The sequence below is a fragment of the Diadema antillarum genome, unplaced genomic scaffold (genome assembly GCF_040938485.1).
Source record: "Diadema antillarum isolate AM-2024a unplaced genomic scaffold, OU_Dant_1.0 seq00000476_RagTag, whole genome shotgun sequence".
NCBI lineage: Eukaryota > Metazoa > Echinodermata > Echinoidea > Diadematoida > Diadematidae > Diadema > Diadema antillarum.
Genome location: NW_027271443.1, coordinates 204324 through 229298, shown reverse-complemented (window position 1 = coordinate 229298; position 24975 = coordinate 204324). Strand labels below are relative to the sequence as shown.

The window sequence follows — 24975 nt, the reverse complement described above, 5'->3', positions numbered from 1 at the left end:
CAAAGTGGAAGAGATAAAGCAATAATTTGGACATGAGATCATATAACATAGAGCAATAAAGTATGTCATAGATATTGGATTTGGATTCTATTCCTGGTGTAAAATACATCTCTTGTGTTTGCATTAAAAAAAAAAAAACCTTTCTTTTTCTAATGGGTGAGGGGTTTAAATTGTTCAGTGCTGATAAAAAAAAAAATACAATAAATGATTAAATAACATCAAAACAGCACTTCTTGTTGATTTGTGCACAATCCCAAAGTTCAGCTTAAATTGTATGCATGTGCTGCCAGCTTGTGTGCTGCATAGTGTGGGCAAAATCTTGATCACAGAAGTATTCAAGCAATGACAAGGTGAATATTCTGTCTTACTTTGGATGCCTGCCTGACTCAGTCAGCGCCACGTAAACTTTGATTGTTTCGCTCAAATACCAAACCTTACACATACCCCATTAATTGATAAACTGCAATATGCCACAGTACACAGAAAGCGTCATGCAAAATTCCATTTTTTCACACACAGTAACGTCACCTATCACCTCTGATGTTTCATGGGTTACACACTGATTTGGGAATACAATAGGGAACAAAAATTATTTTGATAGCAAGTGGCTGGGAATCTCCAACAAAAGACAGACAGTAAGTGTTACAGGGCTAGTAATTATGAAAGAACATGTTCTCCTTGTTGGAAGAATTAATGGTAACAAAAATCACACAGCACAATTGGGCTTTCAGTGTTTGTTAGACATTTAACCATCTTTTATTATAATTTCATATACATGTACTCTCTTTATGTTCAAAGACTTAGACTAACACTGGGGATAGTTAGAAGGTGATGTAGGATGATGAAAAAACATTTTCAAACTCACATCATTCCTTTTTTATTTCTCATTCTCACCAACAAGAAAGCTATAAAGTGGAGGAGGAGGGGGACGGGAGGGATATTGATTTTGGGCCCTTTTACCACTCAAGAACACATACCAGGACTTTCAGTTGCCATGGCAATATGCAGGTGATGCGACAGAAGCCAAGCCATTAGTGCCATCATTGTCCTAATTCTGTATAACATGAAGACTCGACTCTTATGTCTCCCCCCCTCCAAGGCAAACATATGAACAATGAGGAGAGGTGATTAACAAACACAATTTGGTATCACAGATCTCCTCCTTGCGATAACAAATGCAGGAATTCGATACAGGAGAACTTCTAATCGTTATAATTCTCTTTTGAAGAGCTGCTATTGTCGTTGGAGACGGCCGCTCCCTCTCGCCGCGCACTGCCTGCCATCTCACGAGCCCAGCGCTGAGGGCGGGGTGATGCCGTATTTCTTGGTCACGTTGCTCTGGGCCTGGGCCGCTACGCTCAGGGAGTAGAGGTGCGCCATCTCCATTTCCGTGCGGGCCAGCTCGATGGCCTTGTTGAAGTACTCCTGAGCTGACGTCATCTGTCCCCTGCAGAGTTGGGGGGAGGGAAGAAGGTGGGGGTGGTGTGGGGTGGGTTTGGAAGAACATGAAGAACGAGACACAGGCTTAAAGTAACTGCCATCAGACTTCAACAGGGAAGTGCCATTACATGAATGCCCCATAGCATTTGGCATCATAGAGTGGGAAGGTGGGCCTAGTTTGGATATACAGGGGAAAGTCGATATAAAGAGATCTGATATAACACAATACCTGATTATAACAAACTAATTTCGCTAGTCCCATTGAATTTATTTTCTTTGATTTGTATACTAATATAACAAAATATGTGATATAAAGAACAAATTGTCTTGGTCTCAAGGATCCCATTATACCGAGTTTCAACTGTATATTAAAGTGAGTATTAAAGTGAGTTGTGACTCCATTCTATGTCCTATCCCAGGGACAGAGAGTTTTGCCTCTAACTAGAGGGGACGGTATGATTACACACATTTCTCAGTGAGACTCGGGTATCGAACCTGGGTCACTTGGGTCGAAGGCAGACGTGCTACCAACTGAGCCAACTCTCCGCAACATGTGTTCTCTTACCTCTGAACTTCAATGGTCCCCAGCGTCTCGTAGGCAAAGTCACATCTACTGTCAATCTCAAGAGCTTTCTGGATCATTCGTATGGCTTGGTCAGGGTCCTTCTTCCATGCTAGATACAGCAGCCTAGTGATTATAAACATGAATAAATAATTATACATGAGAATATGATACCAAAAACTAAATAGCAAGAATCTTATAAAAATGTTTACTAACACATCTACAGTTGTAATACATCTCCATGCTAAAATTAGTATAAAAAACGTAGACACAAATAAAGAAGTAGGAATATGAAAGCAAACCACATCATATTATCCCATACAGTAAATAAAGAGTTATATCAATCTTTGATTAGGAGTAGATGTTCACAGGGCCATATCTCTATCACACTTTTTAACAACAACTGCCAACATAACATATCAGGTGGCTGCTGTCTACTATAGACAGGTGGCCACTTAGACAGGTTTGACTAAATAATGATAAAAATAGCATTCTCCATTGACCACAAACTTACCTCTTCATTTGCCATGTTAGCACGCCTGCCAACTCTGCATATTCTGCTCAAATGCAAAAACCCACCCAAACCATTTGACAAATCGGCAAATGCCACAGTACAACAAAAGCGCTTCATGCGATTCCATTCCTGTCGCATGTAGGTTGCATTTTGATGATTGACTATCAAGCGCCGTTCCCCATTGGATTTGCGAGTGCTTGTTACTATTTGTGTGCAAAAGTCACGCCTCTACAATAATGTAGCTACACCAGTCATTTAAAAGAAATGTCCTCATTGATTTGCCATACAGTTTAAATCAAAGCAATACTTGGCATTCTCTCTACAACTTTGTATAATATTGCATGTCCAGGGTAACAAAAATATGTAAAAATTATTTAGATTTGAAAAACAGAATGTTTTTCCCAAAGCATAAACACGTTGCTGTCTCAGAATAATGTGGCACACAGGTGGTTTACACAATGGCACATAAAAAGTCAATTGTCAAAAAAATTCAGCAAATTGATTTGAAAAGATTCTAGTACACTGTACCTCTATTTTGACATCTTCTCTTCAGCATGCATAAAACCTACACGTACCTTGATGTCACATATTTTGCTGTTGGAAAATATAACACTTGGTGTTATACATTGTGGAAATATTTTCTTCACCACACATCATGTCCATGTGATTTCATAGCACATATTGTGATACCGATTAACAATTTGCCAGGAGACAGACCATCTACTTTGGGTGATATATGTCTCAGTCATTACAAACTGATATATCACAGATGATCAATCATGTGAAAATTTCCAATTTGAGGGTAATCTTGTAATGGGAGAATAATGCACTCACCCACGATGGACATACGCTGTAGGATTGTCTGGCTCTAGTGCTATCGCTTTCAGGTAATTTTCATCTGCCTGCTGGAACTGTCCTTGATCATTCAGAGACTAACATGGACAAAAAAACAAACACACATTTCACGTAGGATACAGTGGAATTCGTCACTATTACTACCATTATCACAACATACTGTAAATCACGATATTTTTGCAGCATGAAATTTTCGCGAATTGGAGCCAACAGCCTTTTTTGTGGCATGAAATTTTTGTGAGTTGCCTCTAACATTCCATGCATATAGTGTAAACAAGGTAATATTTATCATCTCACTAAATTCTGCAGCACTGAGGACATTCACCTCTCCTAACTGTGTCAGCCTGTGCATAATCTGAATCATTGTCATAAATCTTCATTTTCATCAGTTTCTACTACTCAAGGTAATATTCCTCATCTCACTAAATTTGTCAGAATTGAGAATATATGTGACCGTGCACCTCAAAACGAACATAAAGTCGCACACACTGATTTTGCGTGAGGACTAAAAATAAGTGAAATGGGTCAACCTAGCCGAACTCAACTTTTTCATATTTTCTGAAAGAGCGGGTCTTCTTTTATATCATGCTAAAATTTGGTATCATAAAACGGGCAGGAAAGTGTGTTTTTTTAGCAGTTTATCTGGAACGTTTTTGGTAGAATAGGGTGATTAGGTGTGTCTTTAGAATCCCTTTTTCATTTCTGAAAAACCTTGTCCACACTCTTCACTTTCAACTCTAATAACTTTTGAAAGGATATTGCTACTGATTTGAAAGGTGGGATTAATTATGGACAGAATGTATTAATGAGGCATGCTTAATTTCAGTTTAATCTAATAATTCCTTCATTGTTGTTACTCTGGTGGTTTACTTCCTGCTTTTTGTCCCATTCATCGCACAGCCAGCACGGTTTGGTAAAGATTAAGCGCTTGAATAGACACTGTACTTCAGAGCCTCTTTTCTCAGTTCACACTTTTCCTGAGTTTGTGCTTTCTTTCCAATATTTAGATAGGTTAGGAGAGTCCATTTGATTTGAGTTATACATCATTTTAAAGCTTAAAGTCTGCTCTTTCAGAATATGGTCTTAACTAAAAATTCATATCTGGCGACTTTTTGTTTGTTTTGAGGTGCAGAGTCACATATGCATATCCTACTTAAATGCATCAGCCTGGCACACAGGAGCGTAATCTTCATCATCAACATCAATATTTATCAGAATCAGTTTCTACTACTCCACGTAATGTTCTTCATCTCACCAAGTCCTGCTACACTGAAAACATACACACCTTTTAACTGCAACAGCTTCGCTTACCCGAGTGTTATCTTTTATCACCATAAAAATTCTTCATTGTCCTCAGTTTCTACTACTGGAGGTAAAATTCTTCATTTCACTAAATTTGTCAGCATCAAGAATATTTGCATCTCCGAACTTAACCAGTTGATGACGGACTGATTTTGCTACAACACGCATTTCCAAAAGACACGTGCGCGAGTATACTCGGGACTCGTCTTCAACAGATTCATACTTAATACGTTGCCTTATCTGAGCACAATCTTAACCATATCATTACTCTTTATCACCATCAGTTGCTAATACACAAGGTTATATCCTCGTCTCATTGGATTTGGCAGGAGTGAGAAAATTTGAATCTCTAATTGCATCAGCCTGATGTCTCACCTGAGCATAGAGTGCGAAGGCCTCGGCACACTGGGCGAACTGCTTACAGCAATCCTCCAATGACTTCACGGCCGCCTGCATCTGCATGGGGCTCTGGACCAGGACAGAGAGGCGGTACTTGGCGTAGCAGTGCTGGGCGTGGGCCAAGGCAAAGTCCGGGCTGAGCTGGCCGCACTTCTCAAAGTCTTCCACTGCCTTGTCCACCTTCTCTAGCAGCAGCAGAAGCTGGAGATAACAAAAAAAAATTAAGTCTAATGATAATACAATCATACTGAAAAAATCCTCTGCTAAACTTAATCTGAATTTAAACAAATCAGGGGAAAAAAATAAGTGATCAATTTTGCACTTATCAACCATGCAAATTAACCCGTTGAGGACAGACTGATTTTGCTACAACATGCATTTCCCATAGACACTTGACCAAGTATACTTGGGACTCGTCCTAAACAGGTTCTTTAATACGACAAGTAAAGAAAATACAAATATTATACCTGTAATGACAAACATGTACCTGGGAGTAAAAACTTAAGCTGTCACATAGATTTCAAAACAGAGTCATTATGAAGAACAAAGAAAATACAAAAGAAGACTAAGCTGAAAAAAAAGCACTGCACAAACCAACAATCAGTCATTACATAATTTATATAAATCAACATTATCAACTAAAGAGAATTTGTTTTGCCATGAGGGTATATCTGTAGGTTCAGGGTTCCTTTGTTTTCCTTTTTTGGTATTGTTCTTTTTTTAAATAGTTTTTTGTTTTGTTTTGTTTTTGTTTTTTTGCTGTTACTGTCCACGAGAAAGATTGTGTGCCTGTTCTGTATTATGACACTAAGCAAAAAAGGATGCCAGGCTAGTTCCTTCTCTTTCACTCAGTGTGCATAATACATGTTACATAGACTGAACATGATCTTACACACTAGATCAACAGCAAATAAATAACTAAATAACTAAATGAATGAATGAATGAATGAATGAATGAATGAATGAATGAATGAATGAATGAATGAATGAATGAATGTATGTATGTATGACTGAATGAATGGATGACTGACTGACTGACTGACTGACTGACTGACTGACTGACTGACTGACGGAATGAATGACTGACTGAATGAATGAATGAATAAACAAGCAAATAAATTAAAAAAACATATAACCCTTGTCACTATCCTAATTGGTTTGCTCAAGTGCAGGGCTTCTAGATGGGTCCTTGTAAATGTCATCTCATCTCACTTTTGGTAGGGAAGAGAAGAGGAGGGGGGGGGGGGGGGGGGGGGGGAAGGTTGCTCTCGTATCTCACCTGTCCTCTGTGGTGGTAGACGTCGGCATTGTCGGGATCGATGACGACGGCTTGGCCAAAGTCCGTCATGGCCTCCATCTGGTTCCCTTCCTGCATGTGCATGCTGCCTCGCTTGATGAGCGCATTGGCCTTCAGCTGGGATGGGAAAAAGATAACAATACCCTAAACAATGAACACAAGCCCTTTGCAAAGTGTGCTGTTCATCCAAGGCTTGCAAACTTAACCCTACCTCCCTGGTCTGCCCTTCAAAGTTACCACACCGATAACTCTAAAACATTTTTGTACGGTGCAGTCAGTTCAGACTCTCGCTGCCCTAGCATCATCAACAAACACATATACAATCAAAACAGCAGAAAATATACAATGTGTATGTTGGAATTTCACAGGTACATTCATTCATGTACTTGGTGGTTGAGTCTTGCTGAGCAATGTTGTATTTAGCATACTGTCCGCTCTAATATTTAAGAGGAAAAACACTCTGTTCCTCAGAAAGGACATTAAATGGAGGACATGTGTTAGAGTGAACCACAGCTCACACGCGTAAAAAGATCCCACTTCACTTATTCATCACAAAGAGCAGGGTGCTAACTCGCTGTTAAGGTCCACTCCACCACATACAAACCTGAAAACAGGCTAATGATGCCGATCCTCCTGGCTTTCTACCGGTGACAGGCAATCATCAGCACAATATATCAACCAGCAAAAATTGCTCCATGAGGAGAAGTAAAAAGTTTATTTCCATAAAAGAGTGATAATTGTGGCAACAACTTTCCTATCACCAGATTGTGGTGATGATGTCAAAGCCTCCCAAGACAATTGAGGACATGTACTCAGATGTTTTCAACTGAAAGGCATTATCCATTTGCAAATGAAACAACAACCCAGCTTTAGTGCTTCAAAATAGTTTTCAAATGTGAGTTGGGATAGACACAACCAAGGTAAAAACGTTTATTAGTGTAATCAATGTTAAGTATTCTTAAATATACAAAATGTGAACAATAGTTATAATGAAATTGCTTCTACAATAAACAGTTTACAGTTGCTGTTTATTGTTAAAATTAGTGAATACAACTCCTTATATTTTAGACTGTATTGCGATATTTTTGTGCGGTAGGATGTTTTGTGACACAACTGATCTAAACAAATGCATCAAATGTGATTACTCAAATATTTTCTTTAAATCCATGCTCCTAACAGTAAACAGTACCTTTAGAAGTGAAAATAAGAACTATCATACTAAAATAAAAAGAAAAAAAAAAATCACACTTCACAATACATTTTTCATTCCATTGAAATATTTGCAGCAACAAAGATTTCATTTTCTTTTTGTTTGTTTCTTTGTTCTTTTTAAAGGGGGAGGCAAGGGTTGTTCTTGCAAAATTAAAGACTGAAATTATATTTGTAATATTCCTACACATAAACCACAAACTTGCTCCAAGTGAGAAGCAATCACACATGATCTGATGCATCACTATCCAACACTTACCTTCTTATCTGCCTCTGGCAGCCTGATGACTTTATCCAGGTCAGGCCTGGCTAGCAACCCTTGACCTTTGAGGAGGTAAAAGGTCGCCCTCATGAGCAGTGCCTCCGGCGCCTTTGACCCCCCACTGTTGATTTCGTCTGTGCAGGCGTCGATGATAGAATCAAAGTGGCCCTCCTTGAAGCAGTATTTGGCTTTGGCGTATCCAGTACTGGTGATACAATGGGGGAGAGAGAGGGAGTGTAATATCAAAGCCAGTTCCGAATACAAGTTTGCAAATGAGCGGAAAAAGGTCATTTGTACTAACAGACATCTTAGATTTAAATTTCACTGAGGTACGACTCTGTGATACCACGATTATTCATGTACTGTGAATGCAGAAATTTTCATGGTACATTCATTTTCATATATTTTGCGCTACTTCTTGGCTAGCGCGAATTCTAAAATCCGTGAAAATATCTTCACAATTTTAGCCACAAGCTTTGCAAGGGTTGGCAATAGCACAGCACGAATTCAAAAATCCGCGAGTAAGTTGAGCCACCTAGCATGAAAGATTAATCACACGAAAATATCAATGTTTACAGTAATCCATCTAGATGGTGCTTGCCAGATCATATGCCTTAACCCTAATCAGGCTGGGCTTTTTTGGCTATGCTATATCTGGGGGGGGGGGGGCGGATTCCGCCCCCCCCCCCCCTTCAGATCTCGCCTATGGAACGCGCGATCGCGCTGAAAATCGGCACACGCGACGCCCACGACGTATTCTATCAAAATGTATGGTTGCTTTCTGTGAAAAATTTTTCTTATATTTTATATTAATTAATTATTGTAATTTATGCATAAAATCAGTTTTGGGCTCTAAATCACTTATCAATGCTCCAATTAAGCTAATTTCTTTTTAAAACTGTTTCTTGTATCATTCTTCTGAGACATAGGATAAAAAAAAATCTGTATCGAAATTAATTTCTTATGTATTTTATTGTTTTTTGAATTTCTTATGTATTTATCTGTTTTTTGACCTTTTGTTTTTGTTTGTTTTTTGGCCAAAATTTGTCACAGACATTTTTTGAAGCATTATTATGCTAAAATAAATCAATTTCGGCCATTCTAAGTGAAGATATGAATTTTTAAGTGAATTAACTGAAAAAACACAATTTACATTGGATTTGTACACAAAATCACGTTTTGGAGCAATTTTGGGGTTGACAAATTTTTTTCGAACGGGCGTCGCGTCAAAACGGTACGCGCGGGCGCAACAATTTTGGTCTCAAAAGTTGCGTGATACTTGAAAGAAAAAAGTCATGAAACATCGTGGCGGGAGCTTATCGCGTTGCGAAGATATTGCGCGAAACGTCGAGGGGGGGGGGGGCGGATTCCGCCCCCCCCCCCCCCCCCCCCCCCCCCCCAGCCTGATTAGGGTTAAACCAAGCCTGGTATTTGTCAATACTAACAGAAAAATGAACAGCTAAATAGCAATGCAGTGTTCTCTGCAGGATTGGGTACCCCTCTATTAGGTATTGCACAGAATTGACTTACAGTGTACTCCCATTATAAACAACTAGGGTATAACCAAATATACATTTGTAGATACAAGAAATATTTCAGGCATTAAACTCATTATCACTTTCATTATATCTGACCTCAATTATACAGCCCTCTCCTATCTGGACTTCCCTGTATTTACCTGGATGCCTCCAAGCAGTGAAAAAAAAAAGTAATTTCAAGAACAATTAAAACACGGACTGCAAAACTGAGGTTTGTCTATGATATTCACTACACAAACATGTTCCGAAATTTACATTAAAACAGCTCTAATTTCGTGACTATGATTTTAAGTACAAAGGTAGGTTAGAATAAATTACACAACTGTTGCAGTGTTCCCTACCAAGACAGCTATCATTTGGCCGGCAGCCTCCTTGCATTCTTACATTTTTATGTAAAAACATTCCATTTTCTTCAGCAAGGGCAAGAGATGCATGCAGCGTCCTCGCCAGAAAATGAAGTACGCGTGGCGGAAAAGTGCCGTCAGGTAGTTTGAAATATTTACGCATGGTGGCTCAAACTGAACACGTGGTCGGGTCGTCGGGGGAAGAAACGGCGCTTACACACAGACATGCGCGTGCGCGAGAAGCATGCAAAAACAAAACAAAACAAAGAGAGAGAGAGAAAGGGACAAAATTGGTGCGATATCGCACTGTCGACTCTGCGTTATAACGTTACAGCTTCGTAGCTAAAAAAATGGTACTAAAAGTGTCCGAAATCATCCCTCCGTTTGTAACAGATCTTATATATGCAGGGCTCGACACTAACGGTGGCCCGGGGTCACCAAAAAAGTCGGATGTTTGCCTTTGCTTTTGGAAATGAACAGCTGTAACAATCGGCTCCATACGATGCCAAGATAACTGTCGGATGTTTGCTTTTAAATTTCGAAATGAATAACAGTAACATTTAGTTGCGTTCGATGGTAAATTCAATGTTTGATGTTTGCTTTGACATTCAGAAATGAATAACAATAGTATTCAACTCCGTACGATGATAAAATGAATGCCGGAAGTTTGTTTTTACGTTCGAAAGTAAATAACAATAAAATTTAGCTCCGGAAGATACTAAAATAAATGTTGAATGATCCCTTTGACGTTCGGAAATGAATAACAATACCATTGGACTCCGATGATGAAATAAATGTCTGATGTTTGCTCTTACGTTCGAAAGTAAATAACAATAACTTTCAGCTCCGGAAGATGCTAAAATAAATGTCAGATGATTTCTTTTACGTTCGGAAGTGAATAGCAGTAATATTCTGCTCCATACGATGCTAAAGCAACTGTCGGATGTTTGCTTTTAAATTTCGATATGAATAACAGTAACGTTCAGCTGCGTTTGATGATAAAGTAAATATCTCATGTCTGCCCTGACGTTCAAAAATCAAAAATAGTATAACATTCGGCTCCGTACGATGCTAAAATGATTTACAGGCGATTCATTTCACTTCCGGAAGTGGACAGCAGTAACATTCGGCTCCGTACGATAATACATGTAAAATAAATGTCGGATGTTTGCCTTTACTTTTGGAAATGAACAGCGGTAACAATCGGCTCCATACGATGCTAAGATAACTGTCGGAGGTTTGCTTTTAAATTTCGAAATGAATAACAGTAACATTTAGTTGCGTTCGATGGTAAATTTAATGTTTGACGTTTGCTTTGACATTCGGAAATGAATAACAATAGTATTCAACTCCGTACGATGATAAAATGAATGCCGGAAGTTTGTTTTTACGTTCGAAAGTAAATAACAATAAAATTTAGCTCCGGAAGATACTAAAATAAATGTCGAATGATCCCTGTGACGTTCGGAAATAAATAACAATACTATTGAACTCCGTACGATGATGAAATAAATGTCTGATGTTTGCTTTTATGTACGAAAGTAAATAACAATAACTTTCAGCTCCGGAAGATGCTAAAATAAATGTTAGATGAGTGCCTTTACTTTTGGAAATTAACAGCGGTAACAATCGGCTCCATACGATGCTAAGATAACTGTCGGATGTTTGCTTTTAAATTTCGAAACGAATAACAGTAACATTTAGTTGCGTTCGGTGGTAAATTTAATGTTTGATGTTTGCTTTGACGTTCGGAAATGAATAACAATAGTATTCAACTCCGTACGATGATAAAATGAATGCCGGAAATTTGTTTTTACGTTCGAATGTATAAATAACAATAAAATTTAGCTCCGGAAGAAGCTAAAATAAATGTCAGATGAGTGCTTTTACGTTCGGAAGTGAATAGCAGTAATATTCTGCTCCATACGATGCTAAATTAACTGTCGGATGTTTGCTTTTAAATTTTGAAATGAATAACTGTAACGTTCAGCTGCGTTTGATGATAAAGTAAATATCTGATGTCTGCCTTGACGTTCGAAAAATGAAAAATAGTATAACATTCCACTCCGTACGATGCTAAAATGATTTCCAGATGATTCATTTCACTTTCGGAAGTGGACAGCTGTAACATTCGGCTCAGTACGATAATAAAATAATGTCGGATGTTTGCTTTTAAATTTAGAAATGAATAACGTTAATATTCTGCTCCGTACGATGCTAGAATAAATAACAGATTGTTGCTTTTACATTTGGAAATGATTAACGGTATCAATCGGCTCAGTTAGATGCTAAAATAAATAGCGGATGTTTGCTTTCCCGTTCGGAACTGAATAAGGATAACATTCATGAAGCTCCGTAAGGTGCTAAAATATTAGTAAATGTTGGATGATTGCTTTTACAATCAGAAATGAATAACAGTAACATTCGGCATTGTACAATGCTAAAACAAATCTCGGATGTTTACAAATGTCTGCAAATGATCCCACTTTCTCATTTCAAACGTAAGTTTTGATCACCTAAATAGGCATCAACTTTTATAGTAATCTATAAGCCTAATTGCTAAATCTTAGAACTCTGAATAACGGTAAGATGATTGATTTTTTTATTCATTTATTTCAGACATGGGTACCTGTATATCACTTCAGTCACACTTTCTTTTTATTTTTATAACGGATCGGCATCACACTGCAACGCTGCGTTTAGCTTAGCTCTGCGTCGCTGAAAATGTGACTTATAGTCTGCGAAGTCATCTTTTCTTTTATGACAATTCAATAGTGGATACGTATATAACTTAATAAAGTATCGGTTTGCATCATTTTTTACACTTTGTTTTGCGTTTCTTTTTTATTTGAAGGATTGCACTGATTTGAAGACAAAAAGAAAAAGGAAGAAAATATTGGTGCTACTAGCCTATAACGAAGCGTCAACCCACCATAAAAGCTGCGTTTACGTTAACTTTGCGTTGCTGAAAATGTGACTAAAAGTCGTAGTAATTATCTTTCCTTTAATGCAATATTGTTGACACTTGTCACGTAATAAAGTGCAAGTTTGTATCGCTTTCAGCCTTTATTTTTGTCCGTTTCTTTCTCTATTTCAAGTCTCACATGATTAAGAAGAAAAAATGAGCAACGGAAGAAGTTTTGAAAAAGAAAAGAAAAAGAAGAAAATATTGATGCAAGTATAACAAAACGGCATCGCGGTATCAAAGCTGCGTTTATAGCTTAACTTTGCGGTGCTGAAAATGTGACTTCCAGTGTCCGAAATTATGTTTTCTTTCATCATACAATGACATAATTGTTGTTATTCATCATGTAACTAAAGTGAAGGTTGCATCATTGCACTATTTCCTTTCGTCTCATTTTTTTTTTGTTCTGTTCTTAAAAAATCACGCTATTTAGAAGAATGTGGAAAGAAAACGAAGATGATGAAGAAGAAAAAATAGTGCAACTGTCCGTAACGAAGCAGCATCCATGCTCTATCAACTCTGCATTTAGTTTAACTAAACGTCTCTGTGAAGTGACTTAAGTGTCCGAAATTCTTTTCTTTCATGACATGATTGTTGATATTTATCACGTAACTAAAACATTATATTTCAATCGCATTTATATAATTTCCTTTGCGTTTTTTTATGTCAAGAGTGGCGCAATTTAGAAGAAAAAATAACAGCTAGAAAAGATTAAAAGAAGAAAGTATTAGTGGAACGAACTGAGCGTAGAGTCAGCGGCCTCGCACTAAATGTGACTTTTAATTATCGATTCTTTTATAACAATATTGTGGATACTTATCACTTAATAAAGTGAGGGTTTGCATTGCTTTCATACTTTCTTTTGCGCTATATTAAGTTCTTTTTTTTTATTTCAAGGATTACACTGATTTGAAGAAAATATTGGTGCAACAAGATAACAGAAGCCCGGCATCCCGTTATATGAAGGCTGCGTTTTATCAAAGCTTTCTGCGTCGCTGAGAATGTGACTTATCTAGAGTTTATTTTATTTTATCATTCAAGAATCGCGAAATTTAAGAGAAAAGAAAAAAAAAAGAAAATAATGTAAAAGAAGAAAGTATGAGTGGAACGAACTGATCGCAGAGTCCGTGACATCGCACTATATCAACGCTAAAATGTGGCATTCATAGAGTCCGAAATTATGATTTCGTTTATAATCGTTAGTACTTATCAAGTAATAAAGTGTAGGTTTGCATCACATTTTATTCTTTCGTCTATTTTTCCATCGTATAATAGTATACTTCAAAGATCACGCAATTTAGGAGAACGTATACGTCTTTGTCTTATTTCTTGTCTCCCTCTTTTGCTTTATTTCCCCTCCAATGAATGATGAAAATAAAAATTATGTAGATGTCTCCCTCACATCACATCAAGAACCACGTGCTAGCAACCTTCGCAAAGTTAAATCTAACTGTTGATTGCCAGCAAACAATAAGGGGGAAATACGACAACAAATAGAAGCGAAAGATTGTGTAAGCATACAGTCTCTTCTGATCGAAGACGCTTGACATCCCCCGCCCCCCCCCCCCCCCCCCCCCCCCCCCCTTTGCAGAAATTTCCACAAAACCACATGCCAGACGCAGGTGCCAGACGAAAGAATGCGCGCACTAGAATTCTGTTAATAAACAGAGTGTATATAGCCTGGAAATATCGATCGAAGAACTAGCTCGTGAGTAGAATTAAAGGAAACATTACAAGGATCATGATTCTATTAATTTAGTCTTTCTTTTGGCCCATAGTAGAAGCATCGAACAGTCGATCATAATTCGGGATAATAGTGTATACTTATTTTAGATGTTCCTGAACTATAGAAAGGGATTGATTAATCACTCGATTTATTGAATCACAGAAAGACAATAATTATGAAAGGACACGTCTCGATTGCAGACAGAAATTCACTACGAGTATGTGATATGCAGCCACTACCCGATTAGACAGTAAAATCACAATTTCAGGCTCATTAAAACTGTGTATTACTTTTCAAAGTTCGAAAGAATTTCACCTATGAACTGTGACGGTCCACTATATACGGAGATGATTTGGCTATCAACATTCGTTTGTTTCTTGTTTTGTTATGTCTTGTCTGTTTGTTTGCTTGCTTGTTTGGTTTTGTTTTTTGCTCGTGTACAAGACATGACGATTTCTTCGTATCGAATGTAAACTGTTACCGCAATCAAGCCATAAAGCGCAGCTGCGGCGCATTCGATTCATTGAACTTGAAGTAGCCTCAAACAAGGCAAGAGCACATGGCACGTGTCTCGCACATCGGCACATCGACACACAGCGAGACATTTAGCAATCATCGTTATGGCAGACAGTCTGATTTCAATCATGGGAAAAGAAACTGGAATACTTGGGAAAATGATGATGTTTAAAATCAAATGAAATAAAATAAAGCCTATATATAAAAACGTATGGCTTATTCTGAGTTCTAAGATTTAACATAGGTTTATAGATTGTTATAAAAGTTGATGCCTATTTAGGTGGTCAAAACTTACGTTTGAAATGAGAAAGTGGGAGCATTATTTTGTAGACATTAACATGTAAACATCCGACATCTGTTTTAGCATTGTAAATAACCCAAAGTTACCGTTGTTCATTTCTGATTGTAAAAGCAATCATCCAATATTTACAAGTATTTTAGCACCTCACAGAGCCGAATGTTATACCGTTAATCATTTTCAAATGTAAAAGCAAACAACCGACATTCATTCTAGCTTCTTACAGAGCAGAATGTTATCCTTATTCAGTTCCGAACGTGAAAGGAAACATCCGTTATTTATTTTAGCGTCTAACTAAGCCGATTGATACCGTTAATCATTTTCAAATTTAAAAGCAAACATCCGACATTATTTTATTTTATTATCGTACGGAGCCGAATGTTACTGTTGCCCACATCCGAAAGTGAAATGAATCATCTGACAATTATTTCAGCATCGTACAGAGCCAAATGTTACTGCTATTCACTTCCAAACGTAAAAGCAGTCATCTGACATTTATTTTGGCATCTTCCGGATCCGAATGTTATTGCTATTTACTTTCGAAAGTGAAAGCAAACACCCGACATTTATTTAATCATCATACGGAGTTAAATATCATTGCTATTCATTTCCGAACGTCAAAGGGATTATTCGACATTTATTTTAGCATCTTCTGGAGCTGAATGTTCTTGCTATTTACTTTCGAACGTAAAAGCAAACATCCGGCATTTATTTCATCATCGTACGGAGTTGAATATAATTTTTATTCATTTCTGAACGTCAAAGCAAACATTCGACATTTATTTTAGCATCTTCCGGAGCTGAATGTTATTGCTATCTACTTTCGAGCCATAAGAGCAAACATCAGACATTTGTTTAATCATCGTACGGAGTTGAGTATTATTGTTATTCATTTCTGAACGTCAAAGAGGTCATCCGACATTAATTAATTTAGCATCTTTTATTGAGCCGATTGTTTGATAAAGCTGTTCATTTCCAAAAGTAAAGGCAAACATCCGAAAAAAAGGAGGTTGAAACGTACGAAAAAAAAAAACGAATTTTAGAGCTGCTGAGTACAATTCTAGTTTGTGCTTCCAAACATTGGCAGCTTTGGTTGCTGGATCACTCGCAAATGGCTCGATCTGCGATCTGCCGCTCCGGGGATTGCGCACGTACACGTGTACTAGGTGTTTCAAAAAACATTTCCCACTTTTGATTCTTAATAATTCAAAAACTATTTATCAGATAACACTGTCATTGATATGAGTGATAGCTGAATAGTGTACAGTTTGGTTGGAGGTGGTTTAAATATGAAAGCATGAATCAGTTTCATGAAATTCATGATTAATTTCACAGTTTAGGTTCCAGATTTTGCTCTATTTTCAACCCTCTGTACAAAATTTCACTTTGCACAGGGGTCAATGGGTGTGTATGGGAGTGTGTGGTTAACACCCTGACAATGGTCCTGAACAATGGCCAGGGTTTGAATGCTTCATTATTCATTCATGAGAAATTCCACTATCACAACTAGTCTTTATTCAGCCTCTAGCAGTATCTGTGTAAAGTCAAACGCCTGCCAATACTGTCGTTGAGTCGCGACAGTGCTCTCCTTACTTCTGAAAAACGAAATTACAATGAATACCTTCTGTTCTATCGTAAACATGGTGACACGAAGCAAAGAAATCAATTGGACTATACACTTGTGTATATGGAGCCTTAAATAAATCTCTGTGAAACAAATCGCCCCAATGATAAATGCTGCTGAACTCTTTACCAAAAATAATATCTTTTTATCAAAAAAAGCGAAAAATTTGTCAACTATCTAATTAGTAGACAATTGTATTAAAATGAGGAACTTTAGATCATTTATGCTTATTTATATCCCAAATTTAGTGATATGTGAAGCAAAATTTGAAAATGATAGCCAGCTGGAATGAAATGTGGTGTTTGCAAGCACATGGAAACATGTGCTTACTTTTTCCATGTGCATACATTTTACCCTTTACCGTGCATGAATTCAGACTAGCAGTGCCCAGGGCAATCCACATGAATTATTGATTAAGCATTATGTGCCAGGGAGCGCGAGACTGACGCCTAGTCAACAGGTGGTTCAGGCATGTCCATTGTTCAGGGCCATTGTCAGCACACACTCATATACACATCATTGGTTCCTGTGCAAAGTTCAATTTTTGTACAGAGGGTTAAAATTTGACCAAAATCTGAAACCTTACTTCAAAATCAATCTCAGATCTAATGAAACTGATTTATGCTTTCACATTCAAATTACCTTCAACAAAATTGTACACTATTCAACTATTACTCATATTAATGACAGTTTTATCGGATGAATAGGTTTTGCACTATTAATGATCAAAAGTGGGAAATGTTTTTTGAAACACCTAGTAGTAACAGTGGCAACTCACAGTGATCGGAGAGAAGCGCCCGTAAATTTTCTGCACCGGAATCTCGGCAAACGTGGTATGATACTGCGCTCACTGTGCACCTGCGTATGCTGGCAAGCAAAGTGGAATCGGTAATGGACCGCGTGCGATGCGGGTACATCGCACACGATCGACGATCTTGCCGCTAAAGCGAGCGCCGAGCAAGTAACTGTCGAGCATGTGTTCGAAGGAAACTGCATAAGATATATTTGTTTTAAATGGGAAACATTACAAAAAGGGGAAGGAAGATAACAAAAACTCAGAAAATTACGCGTGGTAGTCCAAATTTACGCGTGGAGCAAAATTGGTCGCCACAATTTACGCGTGGCGCAAACTTGGCTGCCACAATTTACGCGTGGCGCGCCCGCCACGCGTAAAACGCCTGGCGAGGACGTTGGATGCATGTCACATCCAAAAGGAAGCTACCAATATTTGAAAACAGGATAGCAGCCAGCATTCTTTGGGAGTGAGACACCAAGACCTATGCTTGTGAAAATGCCATTTCTACATAAACAGTGTTTCTCCCATATGGCCAGATCACTTCAATCCTGACGGCCGCCAGTCCCGACATGGCCAGATAACAGAGTTCGGACTCTATGCTTACATTATGTGTGTATTGTCAGGCTATAACACAATTTTGACATAAAAGAAAATTGATGGTCCCAAGGATTTCATCAAAACTGGAGTGGTCTGTTAAAAGTGAACATGTATGTGTGTTATATTTACTGAATGATCAGATAGGTATTTTGGTTCATCAAGTACTAATTTTCCAGCCAAACCTGACCTACCCTCATAGCTTTCCTCCAGAAAGTCTTCAAAATGGCACGAGAGGACGATGCTAAAACATCACTCACCTTGAGAAGTCTTCGGAGGAGCAGTAGTCCTCGTCCGTGGTGTTTGAAATGCCATCGTTGGAGAAGGAGGAGAAGTAAGACCGGATGAACTGTCCGGAAGGCAGACATGGAACCCTCTCCTACAACATGGGCAGTACCAACCACGAGATTCACATTTTAAGATACAAGTGTATTACCAAGCCAACTCATGATGATCATAGTATAAGTTCCATTAGGTAAAAAATCACTGAAAGTTTTTACATAAATGACAATTCCTGGTCATAATTCTACTTAGACAGTTCATTGAGGATATGTTATTTCATGTGAAGCAGAAAAATAAATTGTGAAGTATCTATTTTTTCATGGGAAGATGGTTGAAGGCCAGTTTTGAGGGTCAGAGATTAAAATCAATGATATTCAGGTACTATAGTAGCATCACATACAACCTGCTAAGCCATCCTTCAAACATTCAATTGCCAAATGTACTCCAGTTTTTAAACATTGAAAGTCCCTAAATATCACAGCTTTGTTTACAGAGCAATGGCTGACAAACCATTTGTCCTTCCTTTATTGGCTGTCATGGACGTTGGTATTCGACGAATGTAAGAAACAAGTAAACATTTTCACACTCGCATTATCTCCCACATCCCCTTTACGCTGTACTTGGCCAGATATACTGACTGATTTACAGCTGTGACAGGATGTAAGACTACAACACTGTAAAAAATGTTTTTTAATATTTTTTCCAAGGCTGTTATTTTCTTGAATTTTGCAAAACACTGTTGGGCATCTAATTTGGCCACACCCAATATTAAGGACTTTTCGATTGTGTGGACGTGGCCACCTTTATCATACAAGAGTAGTTCCAAATTGCTGCAGTCCACTGGTCACATCCACGGTGTTATCACCTATTTCGATTTTCAGTGCACGCCGTTCATACAACGTACACTACTGCTATGATGCAGGGGCAGATCCAAGAATTCTGTAAAGGATGGGCGTAACTATATTTCTGGTGCCACTTTCGGTTTCATTTCTTTCTTTTTTTCTTTTATTTCATTTGTTTTTAAAGAAAAATAAGGGGGGGGCGTGCGCCAGCTGCGCCCCCCCTCTGGATCTGCCATTGATGATATCACGGCCCCGTCCCCTCCAGCGGGCTGGCGATTGGTGGGTCAAGTGATGACGTAACTCACGTGCTGAATCTAGGTGGCCGTGTAATCCCTGGAAGACGTAGTAGCAATTCTGGGGTTGGACATGCTGCAGAACCTGGAGCATGTGCAGTTCCTTAAATGACATCATTACTGTGACATCCACCTCCAGGAGATGAAATCAAAACATCCCTAATTTTGACACCAGATCTTGATCACATAAAATTTATGGACAGGCATCAATGCAATTACGATAGCCTCAGTGTAAAATCGTGAAAAAAAAATCTCACAAAAATGTTTGTGACCTCTTCATTTGCATAAGCCATAACTGTATGGAAAAATAACAGCTTTCACACTTTAGTCTAACCGTTGGAAGATACCGACCTGGTACTTCTCAAGAGCTTTATTGTTCGCAAACAGCTTCTACACTTCAGTCTAACCACTGGAAGATACTAACCTGGTATTTCTCATGAGCCTTCTCCTTGCCAATCTCCTTCAGCATCTTGTCAGCCAACATCATGCCTTGCTGGTGGGTGAACCCTTCTAGGAGGCACACTGCCGTGGCATCTGCAGTTTGTGATAACAGGGAAAGCAACAGGAAGAAATGATAACAGTCTCTTTGTATCCCACTTTCTGTGCAATACATTCCACAGATCTCGCAAAATGTGTAAGTAGGAAGACATGTTAGCAGTAATCATTGACAAGAGATGTTGATGGTTGGTATCAGTGTTGTTTCTTCAAATCAACAAATTCTTATGTTGAGAAAGCAGACACTCGCAAAGACTGAAACAGCACCTCAAAAGGGTGCACATCAAACTTAGACCCCGTTTACAGTGCAGGGCTGGGCCGAGCCGCGGCCGAGCCCAGCCTCAATTGCTGGGCCAAGCCCTGCAATTTTGTCCCTTTACACTGCCGAGCTCGGCCGCGCTTTTAATTCAAACCTTTCAATATTTTGTCGTAGTGGCACTCTGCTTGTAAACAAACGCAATTTGGTATAGTCTGTTTTTTAGACCCTTTGCCAACTGGATTCCGTGTCGACGAAGTCGCCGTTCGGGCAAAGGCCTTTGCCGAAGGAAAAATCCTTTACAGGACAAAATCACCTTAAACTATACTAGTTTTCGACGTTGAGGGGGTTAATATCCTGAATAACAAAATAGTACGGGCAGAGGGTTTGGAAGCCAGACTAAAATTGGCTGCGCATTTGGCCCAGTTTGCATTTACACTGAAATGAAGGCGGGCTCGGCTGCGGCCAAGCCACGGCCGAGCCTCGCTCTGTAAACGGGGCTTATTGACTTCCACTTATTATACAGGTCACGAGTCAATACAGCCCACCAGTCATACAGCATTTCAAAATTCAGTATGGAATTGGTTAAAGTTTAGCCATGTGAGCTTACCTTCAAGACACTGTATCTTCTGGTTCATCATCTCGAATGCCTTGGCCCGTCTGAACAGGGCCTTGACGTATCTGTTGTTCAACTGTAAGGCTTGGTTGCAGTCATCCACCACCTGTGCATAATTTTTCTGTGTGAGAGAAGAAAATTACAATAAATAAGTAGCTAGGTAACTATCATTTCTTAATAGCATCATGCTTAGCAGCTTGCTCCCTAAAAAACACAATAGCAAGCTACTTGTATAGATCTGCAACACAAACACCAAAGACACTAATACACAAATACTGTAAAAGTGGATATTTTTGCATGACTAATCTTATGGGCTCGGCCAGGCAAGAAGAGTTTTGCGTGTTTTTAATTCCACGCAATCAACACATCAACTACAGGAACAAGTGGCAAGCAGAAATATTTGCGAGCTCAGCTTTTATTTTCGCACTATTTTCTTTTTGTTGCTTAAAATGCGCAAAAAATTTCAACACTGCAAAAATTCCCATTTTTACAGTAGGCATACGATTGTGAATGGTGTTCTTCACATGTGCAAGACAGTTGTTTCCACAGTCTAATGAAGGAAGAGACATTGTCCTACAATGTAGCATTCATACTGCAGATTTAAAGCTCACTGTTATCTTCAGGATGAGGAGAAAAAAGACCTTTGCTCTTATGATCACTGACAATGTTGTCAAATACCATACATATATAAATGCTGTATATATTGTATTAACTACTTTGCCCAACATTTCTATGCCTTTTTCATTCTATTACCCTGTACACATGATGGGGAAAGGAACACATACAATGTAAGGGAAAGACAGGATATCTTACAGCATTGCTCAAAACATATCTGTACCGTCAGTAGGCCTAACATTTGACACATGTTGACCTTCTTCTTTTTTGATTGGGGGGGGGGGGGGGTCTGTTTTAGTACAAAGGAAACTTACAAAAAGAATGCATGAATTTTCATCACCAATCTTACTGCTACAACAAAGGAATGTTTACTTAGGAAATGAAGTCATTATCTTTAAGCTCCTAAAAAGTTGTAGGAGAGGAAGGAAGTACATGTAGCAAAGGAGCTCTCTCTATGGATGGATAAATAATAATGACAATAACATGGTACTGTACGCACTATTTGTATCAGGGTGTTGGGTTTTGCATCCATGAAATATCTTGGAGTTATAACATCAAATGCACTTCTTTCCACTCAAACTGAAAACTTCGGACAATTCAATGTATAAGATGCATGAAGAAATCTGTGCAGTATCTGCTACCACTATGTATTCATACTAGCTGAGCACATTGTTATCGGCATTTGGAATTTGGAGGTCCTCATAGTTTTAGCCTTTGTACAAATTTGCTGGAAACGTCATAACAAATGGGAAGACAGGTTAATACGTAAGCATTGATATTTCTGAAGTGTTTGAGTGATGTGAAGTGAGTGACATCAGTATCTCATTGGAAATCTTGATTATCCCTAAAATTTGCATTAACATCCATATGATTATTATGCCATACCATGTGAGCAATGCAGGGTTCTAACTTCTACAAGGGAACATGACAATTGCTTCAGTCTTTTTTTATCCAAGGACTTAGTGTTAGGGTTGTGATAGGGATTTATGTTTAGCTTGATATGAGGATTAGGATTATAGGAGTACGTTTATGTTTGTGGGTAGAATTTGTGTTTCGCTTGGTGTTCACGTATTGCCCAGGAGCAATTGTCACATAGCACATGTCAAGGAAACGTTTAACACCAAATTGATGAGGCCCACCTTAATATTCGACATTTAACAAAACGTCCTGTGAATGAATGTTGTTGCACATGGCACTCATTGCTTGCATTCCCTTCCTACCGCAAAGTCCCCCCACCCCCTTACCATCTGTTCCTGGGCAGCCGCCTTGTTCTGGTAAAATGTGGCGATCTCCTTGGTCTTGTCCTTGGGGCAGATGTCGATGGCCTGGGTGTAGAGCTTGATGGCCTGCTCGTAGTGGCCTGCCTTGAAGTACTTGTTCCCTCGCAGCTTGGCAGACTGGGCTTGCTCCTCTGGGGTCTGCATTGGGTGAAACGCACATGTAATACATGTAAAAAATGTATTAAACAAATGAAAACAAATATGAAAAGGTAATCAAAGATCCTCACAGGAAATGGTCTCATCTGTTGTAAAACTTGTTTCCGGAACAAAAAAATATTCACAACGACAGGCTGTGGGCGAATCACTATTTTCATCAAATAATAAAAACAAATGTCGCAGACATTCAGACATTTATAATGTAACATTTACCAACATCATTACACTTTATTCTTGCCCCCCCCCCCCCCAAAAAAAAATAATGCAAAGACAATAATTGTTTAAAGAAAATTGAAGGGGGTCGGGTTAACAACATTGATTTGATGTGGATTGACCCATACATGTATGTTGATCAGGTTACTCCTAACAATGTTACTGATTTTATTTTTCTCGTCACAAATTTTTGTAAAAAGATGTCAGACTTCAGCGTCACGAGGACGATTTGTGCACGGAGAGGCGAGAGCCGCAGAAAAAAGCACCGAAAATATTTAGTCAGATCAGGCCACTACAATGTAGGTGCGGCAGCCTTGCATTGAGCGAACCCGCTGGTGCTCGTGTTTCGATGGATTGCTGTGCATTGGTTGATAAAAACTCGATTGTTGTAAAGAAAAAAAGAATTTTTCTTCTTTTCATCATCGATAGTGGACATGTGTGTAACAAAAAATCACCATGAAAAGTTGCGACAATTTATGTCAGGTGTGAGATGAATAAAAAGTGAACAGGTCGAGCTTCATGACATGAGTATCTCTCAATTAATCTCCCCGGGAGCGTTATGAGGCTCTCCGGGTGCCTCGTGAGGCGGAGGAGTGCTCGTACGGGGGAGCAGGCAGGCCTCGTGAGCGGGTTTCCCGGACTGAAATACAATCTGGCACACAGTGCAGTCGTTAAGTCAGAAAGAGCCCTCATCTTAGCCTTGCCTAAAGCTGGTGAGCTCAGAGGCAACTGGTAGAATTACGTTAGAATTAGGCATAAATGGGTCATTATCATGTCAAGCATTATCACTAGCATACTAGTATTGGTCTAGCCCACTTTCGATAGACCGGCCATGCCCACTACACATGATGCAACTCTGGGCCGACGGGGTTTCGTACCTGTTCCACGCTGTTCTGTCCCGCATCTCCCTCGCCGCCACTGGCAACCTTTCCATCAGCTTTCTTCCCTTCATTTTCCTTGGAATCGTCTGAGCTTTTCGGCTTTCCCTTACTGAGATAGTAGGCTCCGTAAGCCAAGCCAGCAACAGCTATCGGGGCTCCAACAGCCAGGCAAATCTGCCATTTCGACCAGCCCACATCGCTGCTGGGTTTGCTGCTCGCTGCCATCTTGGAAAGATGATAGGCCACAAGTGGTTTACTACTCACAGATGCACGCCTTGTGGGTTTCCTCTCCACATACGTGTTGCAGGGGGAGCTACTCTAGACGCACAATCCTACCTAAGCTAAATCGACTCATGGCGTTACAGTGCACGTACAACACGATGCCCAACGTGTATGTATGAGAGCGCCGCACAAGCGGCATGCAAAATCCCCGAATCGACCCGACTGGACCCCACACATTCAGCTCTGCCGAAGGTCAAAATCATCTTGATTAGGCGGGGCGAGGTCTCGATCATACACACTCCACGATCATTCAAATCAAAATTATGTAGAATTCTCTTCTTCATACGTTCACCATTGGCATTTAACACTTTTTTTCTTCACATAGGATTCCTAGAGAATCTTTACACGGTATATAAAAGTAAATACAATCTCTTTCTTTGTTATTTTCAATTTGCTGTAATGTTATTACCTTTGTCTTACTAGTTTTGGTTGAGATTGGGCTTCAGGTTTTCAACGGTGTTTGCGAGAAAGAAACCACTTATATATAAAAATGAAGTATGCAAAAAGACCATGCAGGCCTATA

At 39.0% G+C, this 24975-nt stretch overlaps 1 protein-coding gene across 1 annotated transcript; it reads right to left on the bottom strand.

The window, feature by feature from the left end:
- Positions 1 to 319: 319 nt before the first annotated feature.
- LOC139733435 (mitochondrial import receptor subunit TOM70-like) lies at positions 320 to 24395 on the bottom strand. The gene is made up of 11 exons (XM_071644253.1): positions 24168 to 24395; positions 22885 to 23058; positions 21020 to 21146; positions 20083 to 20192; positions 18502 to 18620; positions 7838 to 8045; positions 6352 to 6486; positions 5049 to 5273; positions 3351 to 3448; positions 2006 to 2128; positions 320 to 1447 (listed from the first exon to the last, which is right to left on the bottom strand). Exons 1-11 carry the CDS (start codon positions 24393 to 24395, stop codon positions 1285 to 1287), a joined length of 1710 nt encoding a protein of 569 aa, XP_071500354.1. The 3' UTR covers positions 320 to 1284.
- Between the last annotated feature and the right edge of the window lie 580 nt (positions 24396 to 24975).

Bases quoted from the DNA above. Each gene is read 5' to 3' on its own strand.
- LOC139733435 (XM_071644253.1), bottom strand. From the start codon at position 24,395: ATGGCAGCGAGCAGCAAACCCAGCAGCGATGTGGGCTGGTCGAAATGG. The intron at 18,621-20,082 runs GTTAGTATCTTC...CCCATGTTGTAG, and splicing joins AGGCTCATGAGAAATACCAG to GAGAGGGTTCCATGTCTGCC. The intron at 8,046-18,501 runs GTGAGTGATGTT...TTGTATCACCAG, and splicing joins TCCTCCGAAGACTTCTCAAG to TACTGGATACGCCAAAGCCA.